General features: G+C 35.5%; 1 protein-coding gene and 1 long non-coding RNA gene across 3 annotated transcripts; both read left to right on the plus strand.

Moving 5' to 3' along the window:
* The first annotated feature begins 725 nt into the window (after positions 1 to 725).
* Positions 726 to 22,168, plus strand: LOC113749061 (phosphoinositide phosphatase SAC1). 2 transcript variants are annotated; one of them, XM_027292705.1, is made up of 17 exons: positions 726 to 1,130; positions 1,599 to 1,803; positions 1,910 to 2,075; positions 2,998 to 3,220; positions 4,006 to 4,082; positions 5,478 to 5,510; positions 6,625 to 6,812; positions 7,003 to 7,100; positions 7,644 to 7,777; positions 7,856 to 7,990; positions 9,897 to 10,281; positions 10,388 to 10,509; positions 10,703 to 10,813; positions 12,287 to 12,484; positions 13,592 to 13,783; positions 16,838 to 16,949; positions 21,509 to 22,168. In XM_027292705.1, exons 1-17 carry the CDS (start codon positions 993 to 995, stop codon positions 21,755 to 21,757), a joined length of 2,766 nt encoding a protein of 921 aa, XP_027148506.1. In that variant the 5' UTR covers positions 726 to 992; the 3' UTR covers positions 21,758 to 22,168. The 2 variants fall into 2 exon arrangements, with proteins under 2 accessions (XP_027148506.1, XP_027148507.1); XM_027292706.1 differs by lacking the exon at positions 5,478 to 5,510 and having other exon boundaries at positions 727 to 1,130.
* Positions 22,169 to 23,803: 1,635 nt separating this feature from the next.
* Positions 23,804 to 24,335, plus strand: LOC113748571. Its single transcript, XR_003464410.1, has 2 exons — positions 23,804 to 23,867; positions 24,058 to 24,335. It is a non-coding gene; the product is annotated as an uncharacterized LOC113748571 (long non-coding RNA).
* The last annotated feature ends 2,691 nt before the right edge of the window (positions 24,336 to 27,026 follow it).

The raw sequence follows: 27,026 nt of genomic DNA on the forward strand, positions 1-27,026 counted from the left end.
ATCAAACTCAACTTTAGCCAAGTTCAAGTAGCTTGAACTTTTATATGTATATTTCACTTATATATTAACCGAGTCAAGGTTGAACATAACTTGAAAGTTTATGAAGCACAAATTGCTATTCAAGTTTGGTTTGATTAGCTAACAAACGAAATTCAAACGATTGCTCACCGAGCCAAACTCAATTCGAATATCGAATTGTTTAGTTTATCTTTTAACCTTAGTATCATTAACACATCGATCCAATAATGGCACACTTATGTTCAGATCGTGTTAAACCTGCTAATTTCAAATCTTATTTGATTCATATTACTGTAGTTATTTGAAATTGCCACACTTGGAAAAACTTAGTAATAAACATATTAACAGTTAGAAAGTATTGATTTCTGTTAATTAATTTTCTTGTATGGTCCAACCTTGGATTCACAACTCATACTAGTCTTCATATTATCTGTGCAACTTTTCAAGTTTGTAAGAAACAAAACCTCCAACTATCCTTCACTCAAAATTAAGAACCTATACACAAAAATCTAGACAATTTTCACATATTATATTAAAGAGCAAATGTGCAAAAATTAAGGATCAAGTGCCCTCAATTAGAAATGGTCCAAAATCCTAGCAACCAATTCGGCAATTCTCAAATATGCCCTTCATTATTTCAGTTACGTTACGTTACCATGTCCTCATTTTCTTGCCTTTCCAAACCGCCTAAATTCCAACCCCGTTTGTCCAAATTTCCTCTGCTTCATTTCATCCCAATTCCCACCAAAAATAAATAAAAATAAAAGCCCCACTCAAAATTAATTTCCTCACTCCACCACTCCCTCCAACAAATGTCTTAAAATTTTTTGTATCATATAATATGCACAGTCGATTAAGTACGATTTGTTTAGCATTGAAAAAGAATTTGCATTCTTTTCTCTATTAGAGAAATCAGAATTTGGGGAAGATTTTTTGGAGTTTTTTTTTTGGTGGCTGAATTGGTGGTATCATCAATGGCGAAGTCTGAGAATTCCAAAAACCCGGGCCAAAATCCCCCGAAAATTCATCCGATCACCGCTAATAACGACCTTGAAATCGACCCCTCCAGTTCTTACTCTCTCGAGAAGTTTCGCCTCTATGAAACCCGAGCTGTAAGTATTAAAAAAAATAGAATTGCATTGAATTCTGCATTTCTAGGGTTTTGCTTTTGTTTTAAGCTAGTTTAATTGCTGCTTTATAGTTAGTTCAATTGGAATGTTAAATTTTTATTCAGGTTTATTGGAATTTTCATTTTTTAATTTTTTTTCTTTTCGTTTTTTGGTACTTCGACTTATTGAAGCATGCTGTGTGATCAAATGAAAAACCTCAATTTGTTTTAATTTTAACTTCCATTGCATGGCAAGTGATGAGATTAAGAATAATAAAATTCCCATAATTAGTGTTTCTTTTACTGGGATTTTAATGTTGATTTTTATCATGCTCCAATCTTTTGTTGTTATTGAACATCAATATCAATTACAAATTATAAAGCTTCCATTTTGTACTAATGTTTTCCCGAAAGTTTATGCTGAAGGACTTTTTGTTAGGAAATTTCATGAGTTCTTAATCAACCTTTGCAGAGGTTTTATTTGATTGGAAGTGATAAGAACAAGAGGTTTTTCCGGGTTCTGAAGATCGACAGAATGGAGCCCTCTGATCTCAATATCAGCGAAGACCCTGTTGTGTACACATCGCAGGAAGTTAAAAACTTGCTGCAGCGGATAGCTGAGGGCAACCGAGCAACCGGCGGATTGACTTTTGTGGCCAAAGTTTATGGCATTGCTGGTTAGTCTGCAAAAATCCTCAATTACAAATTGGAAACTTTGGTGCAGCTTATGACCAATGAGTTTTTTGACTGTTATTTTGGTGGTCATTGATAATGGTTTTTCAGGTTGTATAAAGTTCCTGGAGTCATATTACTTGGTCTTGGTGACAAAGCGGCGACAGATTGGTTGCATATGTGGTCATGCAATATACAGTATTGATGAGAGCCAAATTATAAGCATTCCACATTCTACAGTTCAGACTGATATTGCTCATTCTAAAACTGAGCTGCGGTAACTTTTCCTTTCTTCTTTGTAGTTGGACTAACAAATTCTGGATAACCCTGTTGCTTCGTGAACTTTTAAACATTATGCTGCTTGTCTCTTGTTTTAATTAAATTTTAGGGATTTAATTTTTATCTTGGAGCTGCATAGTCAAGAATCCTGTTATTTTTCAAGTTAAATTGTTTAATGGACTAAAAAAATGTATAAATGCTGTTAACATGCCTTTTTTGTTCTTGTGGTTGGATAGTTACATGCGCATGTATAATCCCCTTTGTCGTAGAGGAGTGTCAATGGAGGCATCATTTTGTGCTTTATTAGTTTGAAGCTGCATTCAGACATTGATCAGTTTAGGAAAGACTGGTTACACTAAAGTTATGTTTGAAGATGTGATCAAGTATGTAGAGGTCAAGATTGTACTGGTATCAGAAAATCATCTTTAGTATCTTGAATTTTCTCAGTAAGATCTGTATTGATGAGAGTCAAAGAAAGTAGCAACTTTGAGGTTAGATATTAAGTGTTACTACTTTTACAGCTATTAAGTAGCAACTTTTGTTCCTGTGTCTGCTCTGCAGCATAAAGCTTCTATGGTGCTTTGAGGTCAGATATTAAGTGTTACTTTTGTTTCTGCAGTTTTGTCACAATGTGACTTCATTCTGATATCTGAAGAAAGGCAGAAAGGATGATTTGAAAATTTTCTAAATTAATGTGGATTCTTTCACGTGATGCTCGGATAGACGCTTTTGATTTCTTGATCTTTCCCGCTAGCTCATGCTCATTCAGCTTCCTTTTGTGCAAGTTGTGTCCATATTTAGTTCCTGATGCTGCGTTTTTTCTCCTATTTGTTGAAAAATGACCTAAAGTTGTTCCTTTGTATTGATTTTTATTTCTTTGAACGTATTTTTGTAATTGACAGCATTAGCTTAATTTGCAGGTACAAGAAGCTATTGTCCAGTGTTGATTTGACCAAAGATTTTTTCTATAGTTACACATATCCAGTAATGCACAGTTTGCAGCATAATGTATTGTCAACTTGTGAAGAAGGTATTCCATATGAAGACATGTTTGTATGGAATGCTTTTCTAACACAGGCAATTCGATCAAGATGCAACAATACTATGTGGACAATCGCTCTGGTCCATGGGCATTTTAAGCAGGTATTGATATTTTACAGATTTATTGATTCGCTTATGGCTGTATTCAGTTCTTTGTTGTATGCATACTGGTGTTGAGTCTTTGCATGAGTTTCATGTAACACCTGGGGGCTGAGATTGAAGTTATGATAGATGCTGTATGTTTGAATTTTTACTTGACTCCTGCACTCAACAATTTGCATTTTATATGTGATACGTGTCAGCATGCACAATCATGTGATCATCCATCGTAAGATCACATCTAGTAGTACAAGTTGGCAACGCACCGTTTGTGCCTATGAGACATCATTGCACAACAATTCATTAGTCAAGACATGTTCACAGCATTGTGTGTCTGTGCTTATGTAATTCGTTGGAATTTCAATTCAGGTTTGCATCTTAAGTCCTGTATCAGCTATCATTTTTGTTTCTTTGATCCTTTATCACATATTTGAGTACATTAGTTTCCACCATTATACCACTGTTGCTATCTTGGTGTCCTGTCAATTATTATTCTTCCAATGCTGATTAATTTGTCTCATTAGCTTCGACATTGTTTTGCAAAACTTTTTCCTTAATTTTATGCTACCTATAAAGAGAAACAGGATATGTGCTTAGTGTCCGCATGCATTCATGCACCCAATTTTCAGCCCCTGCAATCCTGTCTCTCTTGTTTTTCTTTTTTTTTTTCTTTCCCTTTCTTAATTAACTAATTTTTATTTCTTTGTTATAAGATTGAGGCTTGTCTATAATGTCAAACATCACTTATGGAGCCTTTTGGTCACTTCCACTGTGTCTGATCATTGCAGATCAGGTTGGCAATTTTTGGAAGGGACTTCAGTGTTTCTCTTGTTTCGAGACGTTCCCGACACTTTGCTGGAACTCGGTATGGCCTAATTGAGTTTTTGACTTTTGTGAGTTTTGAAATCTTATGGATAAGACAGAATGGGGTGAAATGTTAATAAGATTGAGGAGAATAGCCTGAGAATAAACTCTGCAAGAAGAGTCTGAAGTTGGGTTTGAGCTTTGGTTTTTAAGGTTTTATTCTTCATCTTGTCCCCTCCATCATTAATTGGATTTTGAAGGAGATTTTCTGGTAATTCAGTTCAAATTTACTAAAGATTCATGTACTCAACCAGGTTGTATGTCACTACATAAACTTTTATGTGCATGAAGATGTTTAATTTCCATTTACCGCATTATGTGCTTGTTGCTATCTTAATCACCAGAAGCTTATGAACAAAGGAAATATAGCCTTTTTTGTTCTTATTGCTCATTATTTTGGGTGCTTGGTACTCTCTTTCATTAGGCTTACTAAACAAAAAAATCATAAACTGCAGTTGTAACATCTGGTCTGGTTCTTTTTCTTGCTTCACTTTTGTTAGATGCATCCCTTTATGGGTTCTGATTAAGACAGACAGTTTTCATGTGTTGACAGTTTCCTATGCGGATTCTTTTAGGTACCTATATATAGCCCAGTGGTCAAGGCCTTTATTGCTTGTCATTTAACAATGGTTTGATTATCACCATCTTCATTCCTCTCCCCTGCTAAAAATGTTCTTCGTAGACAAATATGCTTCAGGCACGCGTGTACATGTACATATGTGTATGTTCTGCAGTTAATAGGAGGCAACTTGTGTCACGTCTTTATTGCCTTGGCATCATATTCGCGACTGTTGAATGATAAAGCATGTTTACTCCTTGCTGACGTGCCTGTTTCTCTGCTTGTGTCCGCAAGGCAACATTCAGGATTTGTTGTATTGTCCTATAGGTGAACACTATGCATGTCCCATTCAATTTTCTTCATATTGATAGAAGTATTTAATGCAGTGTAAGTTACCTGTTTTCCTATGTCCTCATAATGTGCACTCTGTTAGATTATGCTGGTGGACGTGTATACTTGGGGCATTTTTTTGGGTTTCCAAAAATTGTATTTTATGGTTTTTTAATCAATTTAGAGTGGGCAGTAGTTAGCTTGTGAACCCCTACTAGTCTAATTAGAAATGGATGGAAGCTACATGCATGAAGCTAAAATAGTCCATGCTTAATGCATGCTTAAAGAGATACCTCATTGTCAGGATCAAAAGATAAATAACTAGACATGATTAAGCACATATGCTGATGCACAAGAATATGGATAAAAAACATATATTAGCCTTATGTATTTGATTTTCTCATATATATTCTCTATGGACAATCTTGCATTCAATGTAGGTAACTTTTCCTTTCGTTATGCTGCATTTTCTTTTCTTTCATTTTGCCTTTTATGCGCTAAGTTCAGGGATGGACTGAAGGAGGAAGAACAACAACCCAGGTTAGTGTTCTTGCCCTTTGCTGCCACCTTGGGAATATAGTCCTTCCAAGAATTACTTCCCCCTTACATGAAAGAACTCAGACTAACAAAGCAAATTAAAGAACTTAAGAGCCAGATGTTCTTTAATAATGGCTTTTTAGTACTTTTTGTACTATGTATATAATCTTATGATCCTTTTGATAATCCTTCTTAAGTACAGATTTCGCAAACAGTAGTATCTCTTCTAGATTATTGATTTAAACTCAAAAGTTTCACCTTAGTCCTCTCACTCGTGATTGTGTATGGTGCATGCCTTCTGTTGATGTTTTAAATTTTTGTAGGTTGAAGGATTTTGACGTTTGTGTGCTATTTAATTTTGTGGTCCTTTTAGATGACTAATCATTGGAACTCTTGGTTATAATTATGTATGAAGATGACGAGTATTTGTTAGAGATCTGGTAGATTACTTGTTTGCCTCTATAAGGATTGATTTTATTAAGCAAGATTCAGCAGATGATGCTAGTTTGATAATATAACATGAACTTTTCTTGGGGTAATACGTGTCACAACCTCGTTGGGTGGCCTGTCATTTGAAGTTTCGTATTCTCTAAAAAGATCCACAAGGAACTCTCCAAGTTCTTCCAGTTGTGATAAGGATGAACTGTGATTTTCTGAAATGACAGATGCTACAAATCTTTCTTTTGTCCTTGTTATTTGTCATTGTAGTTAGAAAGTTCTGCAGTTAGCTGGTGACCTTGATTATTGCTCACTAAAGAATGATAAAAGAAATTACTTGTGCAGTTATCTGATAAATCAAACTTGAAAATAGCGTGAGATGATGATACAATAAATTGGAGCATTTTTTTGCAAAAGAATTCTTGTTTCATTATTTATTTTAATGCTTCCAATAGATTTTGATGCTCATATTGCTCATGCCCCATGCTTTGGTCTAGGTTTCATGACTTCCTAATTCCTAGTGGTGATGATTAATGCTGCACACTCATTTTTATCACAGTAAATCTTATTATTTTTGGACTTAGAATATGAAATATTGCAAGATTTTATAATATTGCCAAAGAATGGGTAAATTTGCCTTTTAATGGCTTCAAACAGTCATTGGCTTTTATTGGTGCAGTTATTTAAAGAGGGGAGTCAATGATCATGGAAGAGTTGCAAATGATGTTGAAACTGAACAGATTGTCCTTGATGAGGAAGCTGGATCCTGCAAAGGAAAAATGAGTTCTGTTGTACAAATGAGGGGTTCTATTCCTCTTTTCTGGTCACAGGAAGCTTCAAGATTCAGTCCAAAACCTGATATAATCTGTAAGAAAACATGAGTCCTTTTGAAATCAATCATGTTGAATGGATATTCTGGTTCTACATGATTATTGAATGGATGATCTTATTCTACTCGATTGAGTTTTGATTAGTGCATTCCACTCCTTGTGTTTGTTAATTGTGCAAAGGTCTATATGCTTTTAACTCACATGTTGCTCTTTTTGTATTGATCAAGTACAAAGATATGATCCTACCTATGAGGCAACAAAATTGCATTTTGAAGACCTGGAAAAGAGATATGGCAACCCAATTATTGTTCTCAATCTGATTAAGGTTCGTACCTTAACTAAATTTCAATAGTGGGTTGAACACATGTAAAATCCCTGTTATGCCCTTGTGATGCAAAATTTTTCCCTATGTGGCAATTGATTCTGGAACCTTTGCAAAAGTTAAATGTGTGTGTGTGTGTGTTTTTTTTTTGGCCCTTTTTGGGGGGAGGGGGGTTTACTAGGGGGAAGGGAGGTTTGAGCCTTATAGGGAAGGAAGGCTTCAGCTTGAGAGTGGGACCAGGCATGTTATGGTAATCAGCTGAACTGGGATAGGGGACAATGAAGCTTTCAGTTCAGTAGTTTTATTTTATTTTATTTTTTAAAATGATGCAGATCTAACTTTCGCTGCAAGCTTGCGTGAGTGCTCCTGGTTGAGAATATTGCCTCTGAGGAAAGAACTGGAAACTTGTCTTATAGAATTTGGTAGTTAAAAAATACTTTGTGATAAGCTCCAAAAACTTTTTTCCTGAAATAGATAAAATGGTGCATCATATAACAGTTTGCTACTTATGGTGTTGTTTTCTTATGGTTGGTTGTTAAATAATAGACTGTTGAGAAAAGGCCACGAGAAATGATGCTAAGGCGTGAGTTCGCAAATGCGGTTGGATATCTAAACCAGATTCTACCAGAGGAGAATCATCTTAGGTTTATCCACTGGGACTTTCACAAGTTTTCAAAGAGGTAAGTATATATGGTTTGCATTGCCGTCTTTTTGGCCCTTTAATCTGTACTAATTATTGGCATGTTTCTGTTCTGAAGCAAGTCTGCCAATGTACTAGCAGTATTGGGTGGCGTGGCCAGTGAAGCACTTGATCTAACAGGGTTTTACTACAGTGGGAACCCACAGGTTGTTAAACGTCGAGCTACCCAATTGAGCCGTACTAGCACTGCTAGGTAAAATTTTTCCCCCACAGTTGAAGTCTGAATTTTGGTACCAATATCATACTTGCGGTTGGAATTTGTAATTCAACTCACTCTAGTTTCTCAATACCGGCTGTTTGTTCGTCCTCCATAATATTTTTCGAACTTACTTTATTTTGGTTTTATTACAGCAATTTTTTCGGCTATGTTGTTTGGCCTGTAGAACTGCCATTAGAAGGCTTTTGGTTCTGTTCTGACATGAATAGCATTTTGGTTTGCTTTTTGTTTTGTAACAATTTTCAGCTTGTACTAGTGGTGGAAATTTTGAGACTGAAAGCTTGGAGAGTTTTTTTTTTTCTAGTGGTAGTGAGTTTGGTCCTAGAATTGGGGCAAATGCCTGTGCACTGTTATTTTTATAGTTGAAAGAGAGTAGTTTTCTTAAGTTGAATTTTGGTTATGTGAGTTGTGCAAATTTCACATTTATTAATTTCTTGAAGATATTTCTGTTAATAGTTTTTCACTTTGAGTTTCCAAATTGCCTTTTCTTGTGGAAAAGGCTAGCTTGTTGCTGAAAAACAGGTTTTTCTTGCACTTAAGCTGTTCTCACCTAACCTTTCCTAGACCTGCTCCTAGTTGGGAATCTTTTGGACTAGTTTGCAATCTGAAAGTTGTATAACTGTGCCGCCTTGCTCCAGTATTTCTTTTTCATCTCTGATTGGAATGTCTTCTGTTTTACCTTTTTTTTTTTGGGGAGCTTGAATGCAATTAAGGAGGACCAAGGAAATTGATAAGAGTTTCTGGATTTGAGAGGTTTGACTGCATTTTTTTTCTTGCGTCTTCTTTGTCTTAAATTATTGCCCATCTGGCAGCAAGAGGGATTGAATTGAAATGAACAAGTAAAACTTATTAGACTACCTTGAAAATGCAGTATGTAACATCATCTTAATGAGTGTGTAGGAATCCGGAATTATAGTTTTGTGGTGGCTGCTTTTGTTGATATGGGATCTTGTAATTTTTCTGCATGCTTTCAGCTATTGGTGATATTGGAAACAAGTTACTGCTATGTATGAAGACGGTCCTATCATATCAAATATTCTAGTGGCAGGCCTGTATAGTTGGCCTCTGCTCTCTCTCTCTCTCTCTCTCTCTCTCTCTCTCTCTTTTTGGTGGTAGATATATTTGCAGTAATTGCAGTCATGTTCCTCCCCTCCCTCCCAGGGCAAAACCACAACAACGTTCATTCGATTGTTCTATGTTTACACCTCTTTACAGTGTCATAATAAAAGTGTGAAGGTAATCTTCCATGAACATCATGAGTAAGGCTCAAACCATATTTAGCAATTCTAAGATTTAGCACATTCCCTGCCTTCCTATTAGAACAAGCATATTATCAACAAGGGACTTATCACTAAGATGTCTTCCAGGCAAGATGGTAGGTGGGATTGTACCATCGCAATTCAATGAATTAATCATCCTTGAGGGCCTTGTTTTTGATTGGAGCTCAATGTTGAGCCATTCTGGAGCTTTGGCTTTGCATAGAACTAACTTGATGGCTTCTGCTTCTTCTGATTCAGCATTTCTCATTTGGCTCTCTATGAAAGCCCTAGCAACTACTGGTTTTGCGATGCCAAATCCTTGCTACCATTTTAGTCCAGGTCTTATATTTGCGCCACAGTTATGGTTAATCTATGTAATGGAACCGGAAATATGACTTGTTCTTGAACATCACAAGTCACTTACCTTTATTAAGAGGGTGATTTCATGTGATTGGCTTAGATCCAGTTTGATCTGCTGTTTTACTCTGTGACTTCTTGTTACTCTTTTCTCTGGGTGGTAATATGACAATTCAACCTTTAAATTGTCTCACATGATGACTTTTTTTTTGGTTGATTAATGTGGATAAATTTCTTGTTCTGATATTTCATGGCCGTTTCATTAGGGATTCTTCGTTCAGAGATTTGAGAACTAATTCGGGGGATATTTCAAGGATTAGTAGCTCAAATGAGGCCTTGACTTCTTTCCTCAAACAAGACCGAGAGAGAGATAGCAATCAACATATTAGGAAAGAGAATGATGGTAATGCAGCACCTCGGTTTCAAAGTGGAGTTTTGCGCACCAACTGCATTGATTGCTTGGACCGAACAAATGTTGCTCAATATGCTTATGGATTAGCAGCTTTAGGTCGCCAGCTTCATGCTATGGGTTTGACAGATAAGCCTAAAGTGGATGCCGATAGCAGCATTGCTGCTGCTCTTATGGATATGTACCAAAGCATGGGTGATGCCCTTGCCCAGCAGTATGGTGGATCTGCAGCTCATAACACTGTATGCATGCATGTTCACTTTTGTATTTGCCCTGCCTGTATATAGCCTATAATGAGCATGATTACTGTTTGTCAAACATGTCATGGAAGAATTTTTATTTTTCCAGGTGTTTCCTGAACGGCAGGGCAAGTGGAAGGCTACTACTCAGTCCAGGGAATTTCTGAAGTCTATTAAGAGATACTACAGCAATGCATATACAGATGGGGAAAAGCAAGATGCCATAAATTTGTTATGTCCGATTCCTTCTTTATTTTGGTTTCTTTCTTTGTCTTTCCATGATGTTTCCTCTTCTTGTTGCCTTGTAAAATAGACCTCTTAGTAAGTGTGAGCTACACCAGTTTATATCTAAGTGTGACACTTTTAAGACTACTAGGGCATTGAATTCATCCTCTCTGAATGTTTTCTTTGATGGATTTACCAGATTCTTGGGTTATTTCCAGCCTCAGGAGGGAAAACCTGCACTATGGGAGCTAGATTCTGATTACTATCTTCATGTATCAGGAATTGGAGATGATTTCATCCCTGAAAAGAGGTAAATAATTCTTACTCGTTTGTGATGCTTTCAAGTAATATATCATGTAGTCATTCTACTCTTCAAGTGATATATCATGTAATCATTCTTTTTTAGGTCTGCTTGTGCACCAACTTGTGTTGCAACTCTTTTGCTTGTTTCTTATCTGGGTCTACTGGTCTATTAACTGACTGTAACTGCAATAAAATTTAAAATTAGCCTGGTCAACTGATTCCTGGTTTGACTGGTTCGACCAGATTTAACTGCCCATTCAACTGATGTTATGGTTTTTCTTTTTCTAGAAAAATGTAAAAAGAATAGTTTTGTTGATAAATTTGTAAGATGACAAATAAAACATAGGATCATAGTTGTGTAACAAAAGTATTCTGAACTTTTAGAAACTTGTGAACTTGGTGCTAAAATTGCAAAGTGAAATTTAAAACCTTTTTGAAAATGAAAAGTATTAGCAAATTCAGAAAGCAATCAAGGTTGTCCTTTCTGAACCAATTGGTATACCAGCTCCTATCGAGTTTGATTTACTCTGAACCAGACCCACCAGCTGATCAGTTATTGGTCAGAACTGGCAACCTAAGCAGTCTGGGCTGTCTTAGAATTGCCAAGTTATTGATGAAAATGATTCGGTTTTTATCATGGAGCATTGGCTTGTATTTTTTCACTGGTTGCTTATGTTCTCAATTAGATGGAAAGACACAACTATTTGCTCAATTATGTGTTTCAATGTTTTATTTTTTTAACAGAGTTGCATATGTAGCACCTGTTCGCCTTTGGATAAAGTTTTTTGTTGTTCATCCAAGGCTCTGGAACGCATGTAAACCATTTTGCCTTAGATCATCTAGATGATTTTTACCGGATTGATTAGCTTTAAGGAAACTATGAATGGTCTTCTTGGGCATTTGAGTTATAGCAGAAAGGAAAATTTCGTGTAAAAGGAAAGTTATGCACAAAGTCATAGCTAGCTTGAAGTCGAGAGGAAAAAGAAAAGGAACCACTAGAATAGCCTGGGAGACATTTTAAAATATCTCCATTGTTTTCCTGCTTGTTTAGATTTTGTTTTCCTTGTTCTTTTGCTTTCCTTCTATTTGTTCTTTCTCATAGATAATTGTTTTTTTAGTCTATTGCTGGAGTCAGCATAATTTTATAATTGTTTAGCTTCATCATGAAAACAGAAAGTTCTATATTTCGAATTCCTGTCACCAAAATGGGACTGGACTTGCAGGATTATGGAATGATCTAGCTGAATTTATGGAAACAAAAAACTTACACATGCACCTTGTGGTGTGAATTCTGCTATTGGTGCCTGCATCTCTAAGCTATTCTCAGAAAATTTTCCCTTGCAGATGGAAGTCTGTGAATTACCTTGGCATGCACAGAGACAAAAATAGTTCATATGATCCCTCAAAATTTTCGACCTTTTTTCTTTGTTTTTTTCTTCTGATGACTATTAGATCAATACTTGATGCTTTCCTGTTTCAGTTCCCTGGTTGAAGCTGAGCTTGGAGCACAAGGCAATTCTTTTGCCCCTATTCCAGCTAGTAAAGAGGACTTTTCACGCATAAAGTTGACATCCCTTGATAAATTGATTGAAAGAACTTGCAGTTCAATTAAGAATGTTCGGCTTTACAGTGAAACAGACCAGAAAACTGGAAGTTTTGGAGTGGCCCCTGATGCAGCGTACTTCTCTATCTAATTATACAACTAGCATCCTTGTCTCTTAATTGTAGAGCGTCCTCAAATTTAAGTACCATATGCATGATGCTCTAGCACATTTATGGAGAAACACCAAGAAAGAAATTCACCTTATTGTTCATTTTATTAATGTGTGAGATTATCATTCTGTGATGCATATGCACATGATGCATGATCACTACAGCTTGGCTTAAAAAGATGGTTCTAATTTCCTTATCTTATTACTCCTTTTTGTGTGTGTCCTCTTTATCTTCTATGCATATCATCTAAACCAAATTCTCTACCGATGTCAGAACTGACATGTTGAAGATACTCATGATACTTGGACAATTTAATTTTTGATGTGTAGCATGTGTTGGACTATGCTTCTAGTTTTTGAAATTCTGACTGAGGTTTGCTTTTACATTTATGGCATCTGGAACTTATTTTTGGATGTTGCATATGAAATTTATAATTTACTGTCTGCTAAGGTGCATACATTGCACTTTTCCCGGGCTCTCTGTGCTCCTGGGAAGGTGGTGGACCATGATCAATGTGGTATTATATTTGGATTATTCTTATTGACACAAAGTTGTCATAATCTTGACTTTCAAAATGGTTTGTGCAGTAAGATAAGCTTGGTTTATTGTGAAATATTGGATTTTGAGAAAGGTCAAAGGGAATATTCTCTAGAGCGATTTCAGTGTAGATTTTTATGGTTTCTGAGATATGCAAATGCAGAGTGATGCATTTCACACGTGTGAAGGAATGTTTTATCTTAGAGGTCAAGCTACATCTAATGTGGCAACCTGATAAGTATGTAGGCTAGTGGGCAATCTTAAATTGTGGCTTATTTTATGCTCTCCTGCTTTGAATTATATTTTTGTTATGTGAGGGAAGGCTTTTGTTTGTTGCTTGATCCATCCTTGCTTGAGTTCATTTTTTGAGCCAATTAAGGTTCACTAGCTTAAGCTAAGGTAGAGTGACTACAGTGTGGTTAGAGATCAAGTCGCTAGTGCTTGTACACGTGTAATTTAGTTATACCTTGGAATGATAGCTCTAATCTGTTATATGGAATGATATTGTTTATAATTGACTACAAACTCTCTGCAGAGAAATACAGCTCAAGAGCCCTAATTGGCTTTTTGGACAGAGGAAATATTATGATACTAACTCAGGTGCAAAGGTTGGGTCAGATGAGGTTATAGACAGGGATTCTCATGATAAAAAGCGAGTTGATGCTTTATCTGACCTCAGTTGGCTTTCCCCTACAAGTGAAATTAATGATGAGGATTTATTCCAAAGGTATCTTCTTTATAAGCTGTGCTTATTGCTTGCTAACATCGGTTGCCTCCTGCTATCTTCTTTGTTCTGTATTATGGGTGTACATCAGTTTCATCTACAAACGTGATTTAGCAGGTGCAAAGCTTATGTGGACCAGAATGTGCGATCTGCCTGGCTAGTCTCTTGCTAATCCATCTCTAGGGTGCCTTTGCTCTTAAATGGGTGAAGCTAAGTTTGCATGTTTGCTAGTTCTGAAATACAACTGAGAATTCCATGTCCAAGCTTTGGTTAGTGGGTGCAAATTTATGACTGGCCACTGTAGTCTGTCTAGTCAGAATATTGCTAACCAGTCTCTGCTCTTACTTTTATTATACATCGAAGCTGGGCTTGCATGTTAATCATGCTTATTTTCCTGATGGTGTGGTAGCCTCATTGTGCATGCCTCCTTGCATGTATGTCTGCAGAAGAGTTTCTTTGTTCAATAATGTATTTATTTAAGAAGTGTAAGGTATGCTGCCAAAAGTGCCATAAGCCACTTAACTAAAGAAGTTTAAGGTTTTCTAGTAGGTTTGCATAATTGACCCTTTCCCAACATAATTTTTTGGAAAAAGACGAGAGAAGATTTAGGAAGCATAAGCATAGAAAGGGTTAGTTCATCTATTTATATGTTCTGGTATTGCAAGTAATTTGGGAAATTTTGATGCGGAATATCAAATCAATTACTCTAATAGGACAAACACAAATTATATCTTAATACTCCCCTCAAGCTGGATCTTATATCTTGCTACAGATAAAATCCATTCTAATTCTTGGCAAGGATTCATAGTCAGCAAGTTGTTTGCCTATTGACATGACTAGGAGACATTATCTTGTGTTGAAGTTCTTCCCTTACAAAATGACAATCGACTTCAATATGTTTAGTAGGCTCATGGAATACAGGATATTATGGGATATGCTAGGGCTGCTTGATTGGAGAAATTCTGATCAGCAATCATGTTTTTTTCTTGTTCCTATTTCTTTCTTTTTCCTAATGTTGTTGGTGGGAAACCTAGTCTGATACCATGCAGAGAAAGAGTAGAGAAATTAAGTGTACCCCTAGAAGTGTGAGTAATCTATTTATGTACTCGGAAACTAACAGGAATTAGAAAAACTCGTGATTTGGGATAGTAAGGAAATTACTCTAATAGGACCGACACTGTTTAATCTAATTTTTTGTTCTCTGTCCTTCCGAGTTTCCTAATTGTATGGAGAGGTAACTATGGCTATAGAAAGCTCCTCCTGGGTTATGGGTGAATAAAGTTGGAATGGAAGGTCGAATTCTCATCTTTATACTTATAATGATCTGTCAACTGTATGTGGCCATATTTCAAAAGTTTCTTATGTGAGAGTGAATTGAATATACATTCAGGTGCAAGATACCCAATTTCAGCTATGTGATAGCTTCTTGTGTCCCCTAACCAATAGGGTTTTTTATATTTCAGTCCCCTTTTGTACCCATTTACTCCTTTTCATTATGTTTCAGAATGACCCTTCCACTTAGTGTTTGGGATAAAATCTGACTGTCAGCTGCGTATTTGAATGCACATGGCTTTCAATTAATTAAATCACCATCGAATAGTTTCTTCTTTCCCTATTTCCTTTGTTTCTCCTTCTTTATTCTTTTCTCCTCTCTTTGTTTGCCTCATCCTTCTTCCAGCCAAACACACAACAACAGGCTGCGCACATGCTCTCACTAGGAAAAGACAACACAAATGCATTGAGGGAGGGCGGACTGATGGCACTAGCCATTTCTCGTTCAGAATGGATGAGTAATTTATGCAATTTTGATTAATATAAAAGAAAATAAAAACAGAAAGCCATGACTTGTGGAATCTGATTCATATTAAAGACGGAAGATTTAGCTTGGATAAATTCAGAACTAACAACTTTTGGTGTTGATCATTTTCAATTTGATTTGTCTCTCTTGTTTTGTGTCAAAGAAAATAGATGTCAAAGTAATTGTGAGGCATTGAGAGTCATGCTAATTTAAAAAGAGTCTGGAAATTTGATTATTTTTGGTAGGTTGTACCATGAAGATAGCGATCTGTTGCCTGAGAATTGTAGCCCCAGACATTGTTGGGGAGGAGTTAGTGTGGGAGAACCCAGGAGCAAAAAGAGAAAGAAAACCGGGAATTGAAGAAGAAAATTTTAAAATCAGCATTTGAAAAAGGAGAGAGAAAGTAAGAAGCGAGTGAAAGTAAATCTAGGAAAATAATGAAAGACGTGAGCTTCATGCCAAGCACATGCCAGTTAACCGTAGATTTAATTCCAGACTCGGACAGAGGGGTGTTTGCTACATAACAAAAAAATTTGAGGAAAAAGGGATAAACCTTAGTTGAGGTGGCAAAAGGTCCACATCCTAAAGTTAAACTGTTCTACTGTGCCCTTTGAAGTTTTAAATTTGACTTCTGCTATTCAAGAAAATGAAACAGGGAATCCTGCAATGGTTGTTTTATTGAATACTCTGCAAGCTTCAAAGTCAATCAGAAGCTGCTATTATTTTTCCCCCTTTCAAGCTTTTGGTGACCTATATTCCAATTGTTTAACACGAAATCCATTCTTATATGTAAGCCTCATGTAAATATATCTGATTCTGGTCTTTCTTACTGTTACAAAATACTATTATTGTTTGGGCTCATGCTAAGTTGGTAGTGTTAGCTTTGGAAGCTTCCAGAATTGATGTTTCAGTTGTCTTTTATGTACTTGATAATTGAGGATAACTGGCAAAATGCACGGAAACTTTTCTTCTTGCATGTTATTTCCGTCAAACTCTGATTTCATTTACTTCCTACTAATCCATTCTCTGGTAAGTATTTTTATCCCACTGAATGTCTCAGACAAAAGATTAAAAACAGTGTACTCAAATTGGATAAAAGATTTAATATTGCCCTTGATGTCACTTGTTGACAAGCAAAAGAAGAAACTGCTAGGTATTGTTGCCATTGTCAAAGCTATGTTTTGCATGTCTAAGAACTGTACAACATTCTTAGCTACATGTTTGATTCCTGATCCATTGCAATTTCACTTGTTCTGTAGATATCTTGCAATGACGTCAGTAAATGAGGCAAATGGCTGGTACGGTGGCACATTGCTTGGTGATCAAGATGAAAGCAGTGAAATCTATCAACATTATGCTGAACTTGTCCAGGTATTGGGCAACTGTTTTCATGCAAATCCTCAAATTAGAGTTTAAGATGCTTAAAGTTCAATTAGCTTTTTTAGCTTAATATATGTTCGAACTAATTATTTGAATATTCATTCTTGCCTTGAGGTTTTGTTGCACAACATTGCTTTGTCTTTCATTTAGAGTTAAAGATTATTGACTCTTTTGACTTGAGTCTGTATAATTTCTTTATAGTTTGGTCCTAGTCAGAATAGCTTTAAGTTGTTACAAACAGTCTTAATTGGAAATCTAGATCCAGATTTCTGAGTTGGGGAGGTCTCCAGTTACAAGCAGCAGGTTGCATCTGAAGTTGAAAGTCTAACAAAATAATGGTAACAAAATAAGAAGTAAATACAAAATAATGGTAACCTCTATGGGTTGCCTTCTTCTGTATGCTTCCTCTTCCTTATAATGGTAACAATAAGAAGTAAATACAAAATATTGGTAACAATGAGAAGTAAACGTTTTTGACTATTGTTAGGGAAAACTATTTATGTGTTCTATCTAGAGGTGGCAAATCAACCTACTTAACTAAATTTACCCATACCCGCCCATGAATAGATGGGTATGGGTATCTTAAATTTTTGTATATGGGTATAAATGGGTTACCCAATAATACCCATTTAATAAATGGGTATTATTGGGTATTATTGGGTAACCCATCAAACCCAATTAACCCATTTAAAATTTTCTTCCCCTATATCTCTTCTTTTCCCCCACCCATTTTTTTTTTCAAATTTTTCATTTTGTCATGATGTTAACTACTTTTGTTTCATTATTATTATTATTTGTTGGTTTTATTTTATTATTTTGTTTTCTCTTAGTTTGTTAACTTGCTCATTTTTCGGCATTACCAATTTATGATAAATTTGAGCCTCTTTTCTTATCTTTCTAAAATGAAATTTTAAATTTATATATGGAAAAAATGTTAGGGGTTAAAAATTTTTGGATTAAATTTTTATATTAACTTTTATAGTACTTAGTTCAAATTTTTATATTCTTATTATTCAATTATTAAATAATATGTAATTTTGTGAAATAGAGTATAAATGAAAAAAATTTGGTAATTAGGCTTATTGAACATTATAAGTAAATATTTAAAACTAATGATGGGTACAAAGAGCGGTATAAATTGATAACTTAGTTTGCAAAAATGAATTTAAATGAATTTACAAAAAATTAAAATAAATGGGTTATAAATGGGTAATTGGGTTACCCAATTCATTTTTTGACTTACTCATGTATACCCATCTAATTAAATGGGTATAAATGGGTTGACTCACTTATACCCATTACCCATTTTACCCAACCCAAACCCGCCCAAGTCACCCATTTTGACACCTCTAGTTCTATCCATCATAAGACTTTTGCCCACTTTGTTAAGTGAAACAAATTTTGTTCTGTTACTGCAGAGCATTAAGATAATCAAACGTTATTAGGATCTTCATGACTATGGAGGAACAAAGCTGTATGTTCGTTCTCTGAGCTTCCATAATAATCATCCTTCTAAGATGGTGTCATAAAACTTGGTTTCCAATCTTTCAAAATCTATTTTTCTAATTAAGAACGTAGTAATTAATCACAAAAAGTAAAGGAATTAATAATATGTATGAAACTGCATAAATCAACTTGTTAAACTGGGATAAAGTTGGAATATCTACGTAATATTTTGAGTTTCAATATTTTTGTTAAAATAGGTCAAAAAAACTAAGGTGTATGACTTTTGAAATAAATAATTACGAACAGAGCGAACATTTTCTGAATCATGTCAAACTGGTATATAACAACAATCAATTTTAGGCATGAAAGGAAGTTACATATCAATATTTAGAAATTATCAAGTTCTCAGATATTGATTGTAAGAGAGCTGACTGTCTATGATCTCTAGGTCCATGTTTTGTCTATTGGATGGAGTGGTCAAATAGGCTTTTGTTCCTACTCAATTTTTTATAAATATTTCAATAAATTCAAATTTGCACCTTCAGGTCAAAATTTCTGTAAAATAGTCTGATAGATCTTAAAAGTACTGGATTGGAATGTCGTTCTCTTGGACACAGGAGAAGCAGATTGTTTGCAAGCGCTTTTAACTAGTTTTATTTTCTCGTGTAAGAGGATTTAAGTTTTTATTGATCTTTATTTTTAAGTCCGTTGCTGCTGTCCTGGTGGTGAGGGATGTTTGTAATAATCGAACAATGCATGTCTAATTTAGTAGCGGTTTATAGGTTACTTTTACAAAAGGCCAGCTTAAGAAAAACCTCTTGATGGTCATGGCATTGACAAATTCAAGTCTCATCAGAAGCTTGGTGTAGGTGTTCACTGCCTTGACACTTTAACTGCTTGTGTTTTAGGATCGCACTGGTGTCCAACTCATAGCTATATAGTGACAGCTGGTATTAACTGAAGGCAACCTACTTGAACCCTGCTTGTAGTACATGCTCTGTATCCTCACTATGGTACTGCTAATGAGTACTTGTTAAATCACATCCTGTCTGCCTAAGGCACTTATAAAATAGAATATTATGCTCCCAGTGCGCTAAGATCCACCACAAAAGGCTTCATTTCTCCCTCAGGATTCTGTTTCTTGTTGTCTGGAGTTAGGGAGCAAAGGCTACGTAATCCTGGTGGTCCTAACTTGGGACCACTTCTTGATTTCCTGTAAATGGAGAGATGTACTACCTTACAAGTATTTTTGCATGATTGATGTGAACTACAGTATTTTGAATGTTCTCTTTTGCCAGGACTCATCATAACCTGTATCCTAGAGCTGTTCGACCTATGGTTTATCCTGGAAGTACAGAATTACTGAAGTAGAAGCTTTAGTCACACACGAAGCATACAATTCTTTATCTAGAAATATCAGTATTTTTTTCCTTCATACACAAGTCATTTACAGATTTCCTTTCATAGACTATACTCTGTCCTCTTTAATGTACTATGCCATTTCAGTTTATGGTTTCACTCGAGGCTGCTACATCACATGCTTAGATTCTTTCTCACCATAAGATCCATATTTCCCTCTTTGTTTTACTTCTCTTTTCTAAGGGTGGCAATTGGGGTGGGTGCCTGCGTGGGGGTAGAAATGGGGCAGGGGATGGGACACCCCTGCCTTAAAACTGGGCGAGGGGCAGGTCAACATACACCTGCCCCATCCCTTGCCCCGTCCCCTGCATACAATATATATATATATATATTTAAATTTATAGATGTATATACAATACATATATATACACAATATAATAATTTAGTTATAATCCAATTCTTTATATTTAATAATATAATTAATAACATAATTGTGAACATATATTTGTGACTTGGTCCTATTACATCTTAGTCGGATTTTTTAATGTCATTTTCATGGTATTGACAAATTGCTAATTTTCTTTAGTTATTAGTATTTTCAACTCGTTGAATGGTCTAAGGTTGAGTACTTGAGGATGTCTTTATTGGATATTTTGAGATAGAATGAATGATAAAATTGTCCCGTAGCTGAGTAGATTGTTAAATATGGTAGGTTGATTTCTTCCCCTATAGGGGACCGCGGGGGAAATGGGGCAGGGGCAGGGGGCGGGAGACGGGGGGGTGTTATTTGACAACCCCCTCCCCATTGCCACCCTTACTCTTTTCTCTGATCATGCCTTGACTAAAAGCACTTTAATGGGACATCCTAAATACTACCATTATTTATCAAAAATATAAATCTATTGTGGTGATATCCTACTTTTCTGTTTGTCATGCTTCTGACAGTATTTTGACTTGTATATTTTTTTCATGTGTCCAACTACATTGCTTGAGCAGCTCTGTACATGCACGACCCTCTTATATTTTTTTATTTTGTTCTAAATTTTAAGTCAAGCAACCTTCTGAAGTACGATAGTAGCCTACATATTCCAAAACAAAAATGTGGTTCTTACAGTAACCTACATATTCCGAAATAAAATGTAGTTCTTACTGTAGTATAAAAGCGATTAAGACATGGCTATTTTTGTGCTTGTAGTTGTCTTTTATGTAAGATGATGTTGATGGGTGTAAGAGAACCATGAAAACAGTCATATAGGTTCGCTTGTAAACTGTTAATGAATACTTTAAAGGAATTAGCCTTTTCTTCTAGATTCTTTGGGAAGCAGGCTTGGCATCCTATGCCAAACCTTTTCATCAGTATGAGCTCTTGTGGGAGATCAGCCTGTTATCCCTGGAGTAATGTTTTCAAAGAGGTTACTGCTTTGAACATTGGTTTCTGGGGGAACATAGACACGTAGCATGGGAGTTTGGGCTTAAGAGTGACGTGCATGCTATCCCATGTTATTAAACTGTCCCATCCTAAGATAAACAAGTGCATAATTGTTTATTTAATTTTGCCACAAACATTTCCAAAATATTTGAACAGAATAGACACCTGCAAGTAAAAGATACAAGTAGAAAAGTATCTGTAATTAAGTTGTTTTTTGCTGCATTGATGTAGTTTTTTGGGCTATGAAAGGATATATGCATTTCTGTATGCTCCCCATATGTCCTCATTATCGCTTAAGTGATTGTGGAACTTGCAGGGCCCTGCAATGGAACCATTTCAAGATGACCTTGAGAAGGAGAAATATTACGCTGACATCCTGCAGAGAGGCACAATGGGAATCATGGATGATACAGCTGCTGAAGCTGAGATGGAAGCGGCTTTCAAGGAGTATGAACAAATTGGTGCTGATCTGGGGATCATCCCCAGTTCATGCAATGCTTTGGCCGTTGATCCTAGTCTGGTGACACAATGGATCATTGGGGAGCAGAGGATGCACAGGATATGATGGTACAGAGCTTTTTCTGTACGATGCTTAGTTTTCTATTCTGAAGTTTTTACTTAAATTGGTGTTTATTGATGATAGTGTGGATGAGTGTTTAGTGTCTTTTTTTCTGGGGCGGAGGAGCCTGTTGTTTTTTTGGGCTGAGCTCTTTTTTTTTTTTTTTCCTCCATTTTCCTCCCGTGGTGGTCTGGTTTGGGGTTATGGGTGGGGGGCCGTGCAAGAGAGGCTGTTGTTCTTGGGCTGAGATACTCTTAGGGAGTTTATTTTGTTGCGTATAGTAATCTTTTGCGTCTAAAATCTGTATGCCGTACAATCTCTGTTGTAAGGTTTGCTGGTGATTTTCGTTCTTATGTATCAAGCTGATTGGCATCAGTATGAACATTCTGTTCTTGCTTATCTCTGTCTTTTGCTGTTCTTCTTCTGTTTTTTCTGCATTGCTGATTTGCTTACAGAATCATATTATCTTGCAATCAGCTTCTGCGATTTGTTTTGCCACTAGGTCATGACTAATTTGAACGGGAAATATGATATTAGACCCTCGTTTCACCTTTCCTTTTCAATCTGGCTTTCTTTATTGTACAAACTCAAATTTATAACTTACTGACTCACAAACTAACAAACAAGTAGTAAACCATTACCAAAAACGCAGACACACTCTGAAGTTTCTAATGAGAACGCCCTGGCGAACTGTAATTGGCAAGTCATTACTCCGAATGGTACATCACCGATAGTTCCATCAATTGGAGTAGATAGTTGTACGTCGTATAGAGAAAATTTGCAGAAAGGCACTTATAATTGGTTTCTGCTATTCTTTGCCCCAAGGGCACATGATGAACACAAAAAAAAAAGGGTTGGTTCACAACAAAATGTTATGTTATCACTCATCTATTGAATTGAGGATACTTTAAGATTGATGACCTTTTGCAAAGCAAGACCTGCCTCTTATAAGAATCCTTTCCTATTTAGTAATAGTTTCAATTATGTTCATAGATGGTCCTTGACTATATTTTTCTACTCCAAAAACTACTATTTATGGTTGAGATTGTGCTGCATAAGAACATAAAAATATTTCATACTTTGATTTAAGCTACATAAACTAATTTTCTTTTTTTTAAGTAGACTTTGATAGGACTCCACTAATTTGGCAACTTGAAGCTGCAAGTTGGGCGTCCGCATTCAGAGTTATTAGTTATGATTAAGTGGGAGCTCAACTTCATACTAGAGCAAAATTCTTTTTAGTTTGTGCTTCATTTGACGACAATTTTGGCAACTGAGAATGTGAAAATCCTCTAGCAAAATAGACCCTTAATCTCCTTTTGAAGTTTTAACAACTCCTACTTGCTATTTTTTAACTAGTTGGACCCTTAATTTATCTCCAGGACCATTCCACAAACTGACATAATTCTCCAACTTTCACATGGTTAATAGTTCTAAGAAAATAAGACCTAACAATAACTTTATACTTTTGTGCCACCAGTTCCACTTCATGTGATGAAATATTTTAGTACAATGTGGACAGCTGCAAAAGGTGCCTATCCCTGCCACCTTTTTTTGGGACCACGGGCAGTAACGGTTGCAGGTGCAACTGTTTCTAGCGATTTTGTGTATTTTGCGTACCGCGTAACTTTTTTTGCAGAACGTGTAACTTTAGAATAAATTTTTTTGGACCTCACACACGTTGTTAAAAAAGAGGTACAAGAAGTGATCTGGATCGTACAATTTTTTTGGGCCAAATCCTGGTCGTCAACTGTTCAGGGACGGTCCTTCTGATGACCGTCCCTGTCTCGTCTCCCTTTTTTCGTAGGTTGTGCCTAATATAAATATATATATATATATATTTCAATACGGGAAATATCCTAATTTTGTCAGATTAATCTCTCTGCGCCTGTGCACCCCGCCCTCCAAGAATACACAAGCGATAGAGAAATGACTCGAACACACGAACTCGGGACCTAACTAGGCTACTCCGAGACCTTCCGAGCCAAATCCCAAGAGGCGGGTTGTGCCTATATATATCTCATGCAATTCAGTGGAGCAAATTCAGTACGGCAGAAGATGAAGCCCTATCACTTTCTTTGCTTCCTTGCAGTAGCTGCCATCTTGGTCTCATCAGGTAGGTAATTTCTTTTCTCAATATATAGTTTGCACTGCAAGCAGGAAAATCAGCTTCCTTGAATTTCTTCAAGCTTGAAGTTGGGAAAAATGACCTACAAATTTCGAGGATGTAATTCTTAACATACTTCTTTAGTTGCAAGATAATTAGCGATCTAATCTTGCTACTTTGTTTCTGTTCGTACTTTCAGGGAAAATCACTATAGGCGAGAAGCACGGCATTCGGGAAAGATGCATGGAAGTAATGCAGGTTAATGGGTGCAATCTTTCATCCTGTAAGCAGCAATGCTGGGAAGTCAAGAATGGGAATGGAGTTTGCTTAGCTAAAGTGAGAGAGGGTTATCAGTGTGTGTGTTTTTTTGATTGTTAAAACTTGGAATTTACCAATCTATACCACGTTTGAGGGCTAAGTTATCAATGGAAGTTGGCTCTTTTTCTTTTTCCGTTTCATCGAATAGTTTATACTTTATACTATATGTGTTCTGTTCACTATTAGCACAAGCAACTTCTTGTTTAAGTTGGCAAGGACAAGTCTCATTCTTCCACATATCTTCAACAGATTTTGAAGTACATTTGGCTTGTGTCCAGCAAGATAGTTCTTTTTCATATTTGAAGCATTGATATAAGAAATGGCAGGCACTACTACTTTTCCCAAAAAAAGAACATAACATGTGCCACCTCCATGTGGCATAAGTCACTTTGAGATAATACCTGAAAGTGTAGGGTACTTGTACTGATGTGCTAAAAAAGAAGGGGTAAGCTTAGTACTACTCAGTTATCCAATCAATAAGCAATAATACGAAATTGAGATCTCTATAAAGTAATATACTCCTTGAATAATTAGATTATGAAATTAGAGAATGAAATAAGTTTGTTTGGAACAAATCAGGATTCTTATTACAAAAGCATCAAAACTACAAGACAGTCACATGTTATTATTGGTTGTTTCGTCGGGTGGGGCCGGAAAGCGAAAGGCATATGATTAACGGATAAGAAGTTAGGGAAGTCAATTGTGGGGTGTATAACATTTTCTTTACTATTGATGATTTTGCTTTTGTTAAAGGAATTTCTTTGGAATTGGTCAACTATTTGAGAAAATATAATTGTTTGATTGATGTTCACTACTATTATATGAGTCTGGAAAATCAAAAAGTGTCTCTATATACATGTGCGTGTGTGTCTGTGTATACATGTTTCTTTTCTAAAAGCCAGGTTTTATTTTTTTGGATAAAAGGCAAATTTCAATATTGGATTGCTAGAAGTTGTCCAACACGATTTGATTTACATAACTGTTTTAGTGGCAGGCCAAACATGCCTTAGAAATTACAGATCTGTAATTTAACAGATTCAATAGATCTGAAAAATTATGAGCAAATCTGAAAAATACAACAAATTTTAAACTCATCTTCCAAAAATAAATCGCTGCAGCTCCCGTTTTCGCATGTTGCAATCACCAGATCTATTAATCAATAGCTGTAAATTCCAATAACGATGATGAGATTTGGCAAAATAGAACCAAAATTCAAAAAAATTTGATATTTGACACTCAAATTTAAAATAAATTTAGATCTAACTACAAAATAAGAAAAAATAATACAAAAATCTCCATAAGAACCCTTATGAAAATAGAAAATTCTCACTAGAAATCCCTGTGTTGAAACACAAAACTCTCAGTAAGAAAATTTAGGAGAGACTTTATTAGAAAAACAAAATAAAGAAAAATTCATAGGAAATGGTCTCCCTCCTTAAAAGAAATGCCTTTGAGAGAAAAAGAAGAGGAGAAGGAGGAAGCCAGGCTTTATAGCATCATCTTTTTTTGACATCTTTGAACAACCTTCTATGCTTGAGTTTAAAATTTCTTACTTCCTCTTCTTTGTTTCCATGAAATTCAATGTAATAACTTCTTTTAGCCCTACACCAACAAATACATTACCAGAAATCTTCCTTGACTCCCTGTAACTAATAAGGATTTGGATCCGTTGCCACTTTATTTGGTAATTAATGCCTCTCAGGGTATAAGTTATCAATTATGTTAAATAGCATTCAAGGGTTATATCATTGTTTATAAATTTAGAAATCAGTTGAATGATCAAATTAAAATATGGTTCTGTCTAATGGGTGCCCAATCATTAATATATATTTCAGGTACTTTTGAAAATATAAGATTAATTAACGAAAGTAAATAAATACAAGTAAGGGTAGGTAAGATTAAATAGAGTAGTATATAAATGTAAGGAAAAGTAATAATTATTAGTATATCTATATATGCATAGTAAGTAAATTTTAGATGTGTTTCGAGTACCCAATGGGCACGCATTAGAAAAGTCCTTTAAATATTATGCAAAATAATCTTGATCCTTTTTTATCATTGTTGTTAAACTTAGACTAGAGAGCGACTCGGCTAAACTATTGGGTTAAGAGTCAACTGATCAAATCAGTCCAACTGTTCTCAAAAACTCGTTGATGTCATAATTATTTTATATTTTTATAGGTTTCAAAAATATTGAAATTAAGTTCTTGATTATATTTTGGCCAACTATTCTAAAATTATTAGCCTTACAATCAAATATACATCTAAAAATTATATATAAAAATGTGAATTCATGTATCTCCAACCTCCAAAAATATTTGAAAAAATAAATTAAAACAAATCATACCCAATTCAAGATCTTTTTATTGGAAATATGGCTTTCTAATGCAAGTTCGAATCACTGCTGATAAATTAATAAGAATATAGAGATGAAAATTTCTTGCTTTAGAGATCGTTCAGGGGTGTGCGTGATTTTGGTGTTTATACTAAGTGGGTGGCATTTTTTTATTCCTATGAATAAATGAAAGTTTTACAACTTAGGTAACTCAAATTAGATTTGAGAAAAACAAGAAAGAGAAGTTTGAAAACCAAATCAAGTAGTCAAACCGGGGTTCCTGGTTTGGCCGATTTTTGACCAAAGTGATTTTGTGCTACTTACCAAGTCGGGAAGAAGGCCGATTCATGGTTAGATTGATCGGACCGACTAATTCGATCTGGGTCTAACAACACTGTTTTTGAGTTAAAGATTTTGTTAATTTCCTTTTACATTGTCAACTGAACCCTAATATTTGTTGGTTCTTGAATGCACTCTTACTCTTTTTATTTATTTATTTTGTTGTCAAATTAAGT

The sequence above is a fragment of the Coffea eugenioides genome, chromosome 10 (assembly GCF_003713205.1).
Source record: "Coffea eugenioides isolate CCC68of chromosome 10, Ceug_1.0, whole genome shotgun sequence".
Lineage (NCBI taxonomy): Eukaryota > Viridiplantae > Streptophyta > Magnoliopsida > Gentianales > Rubiaceae > Coffea > Coffea eugenioides.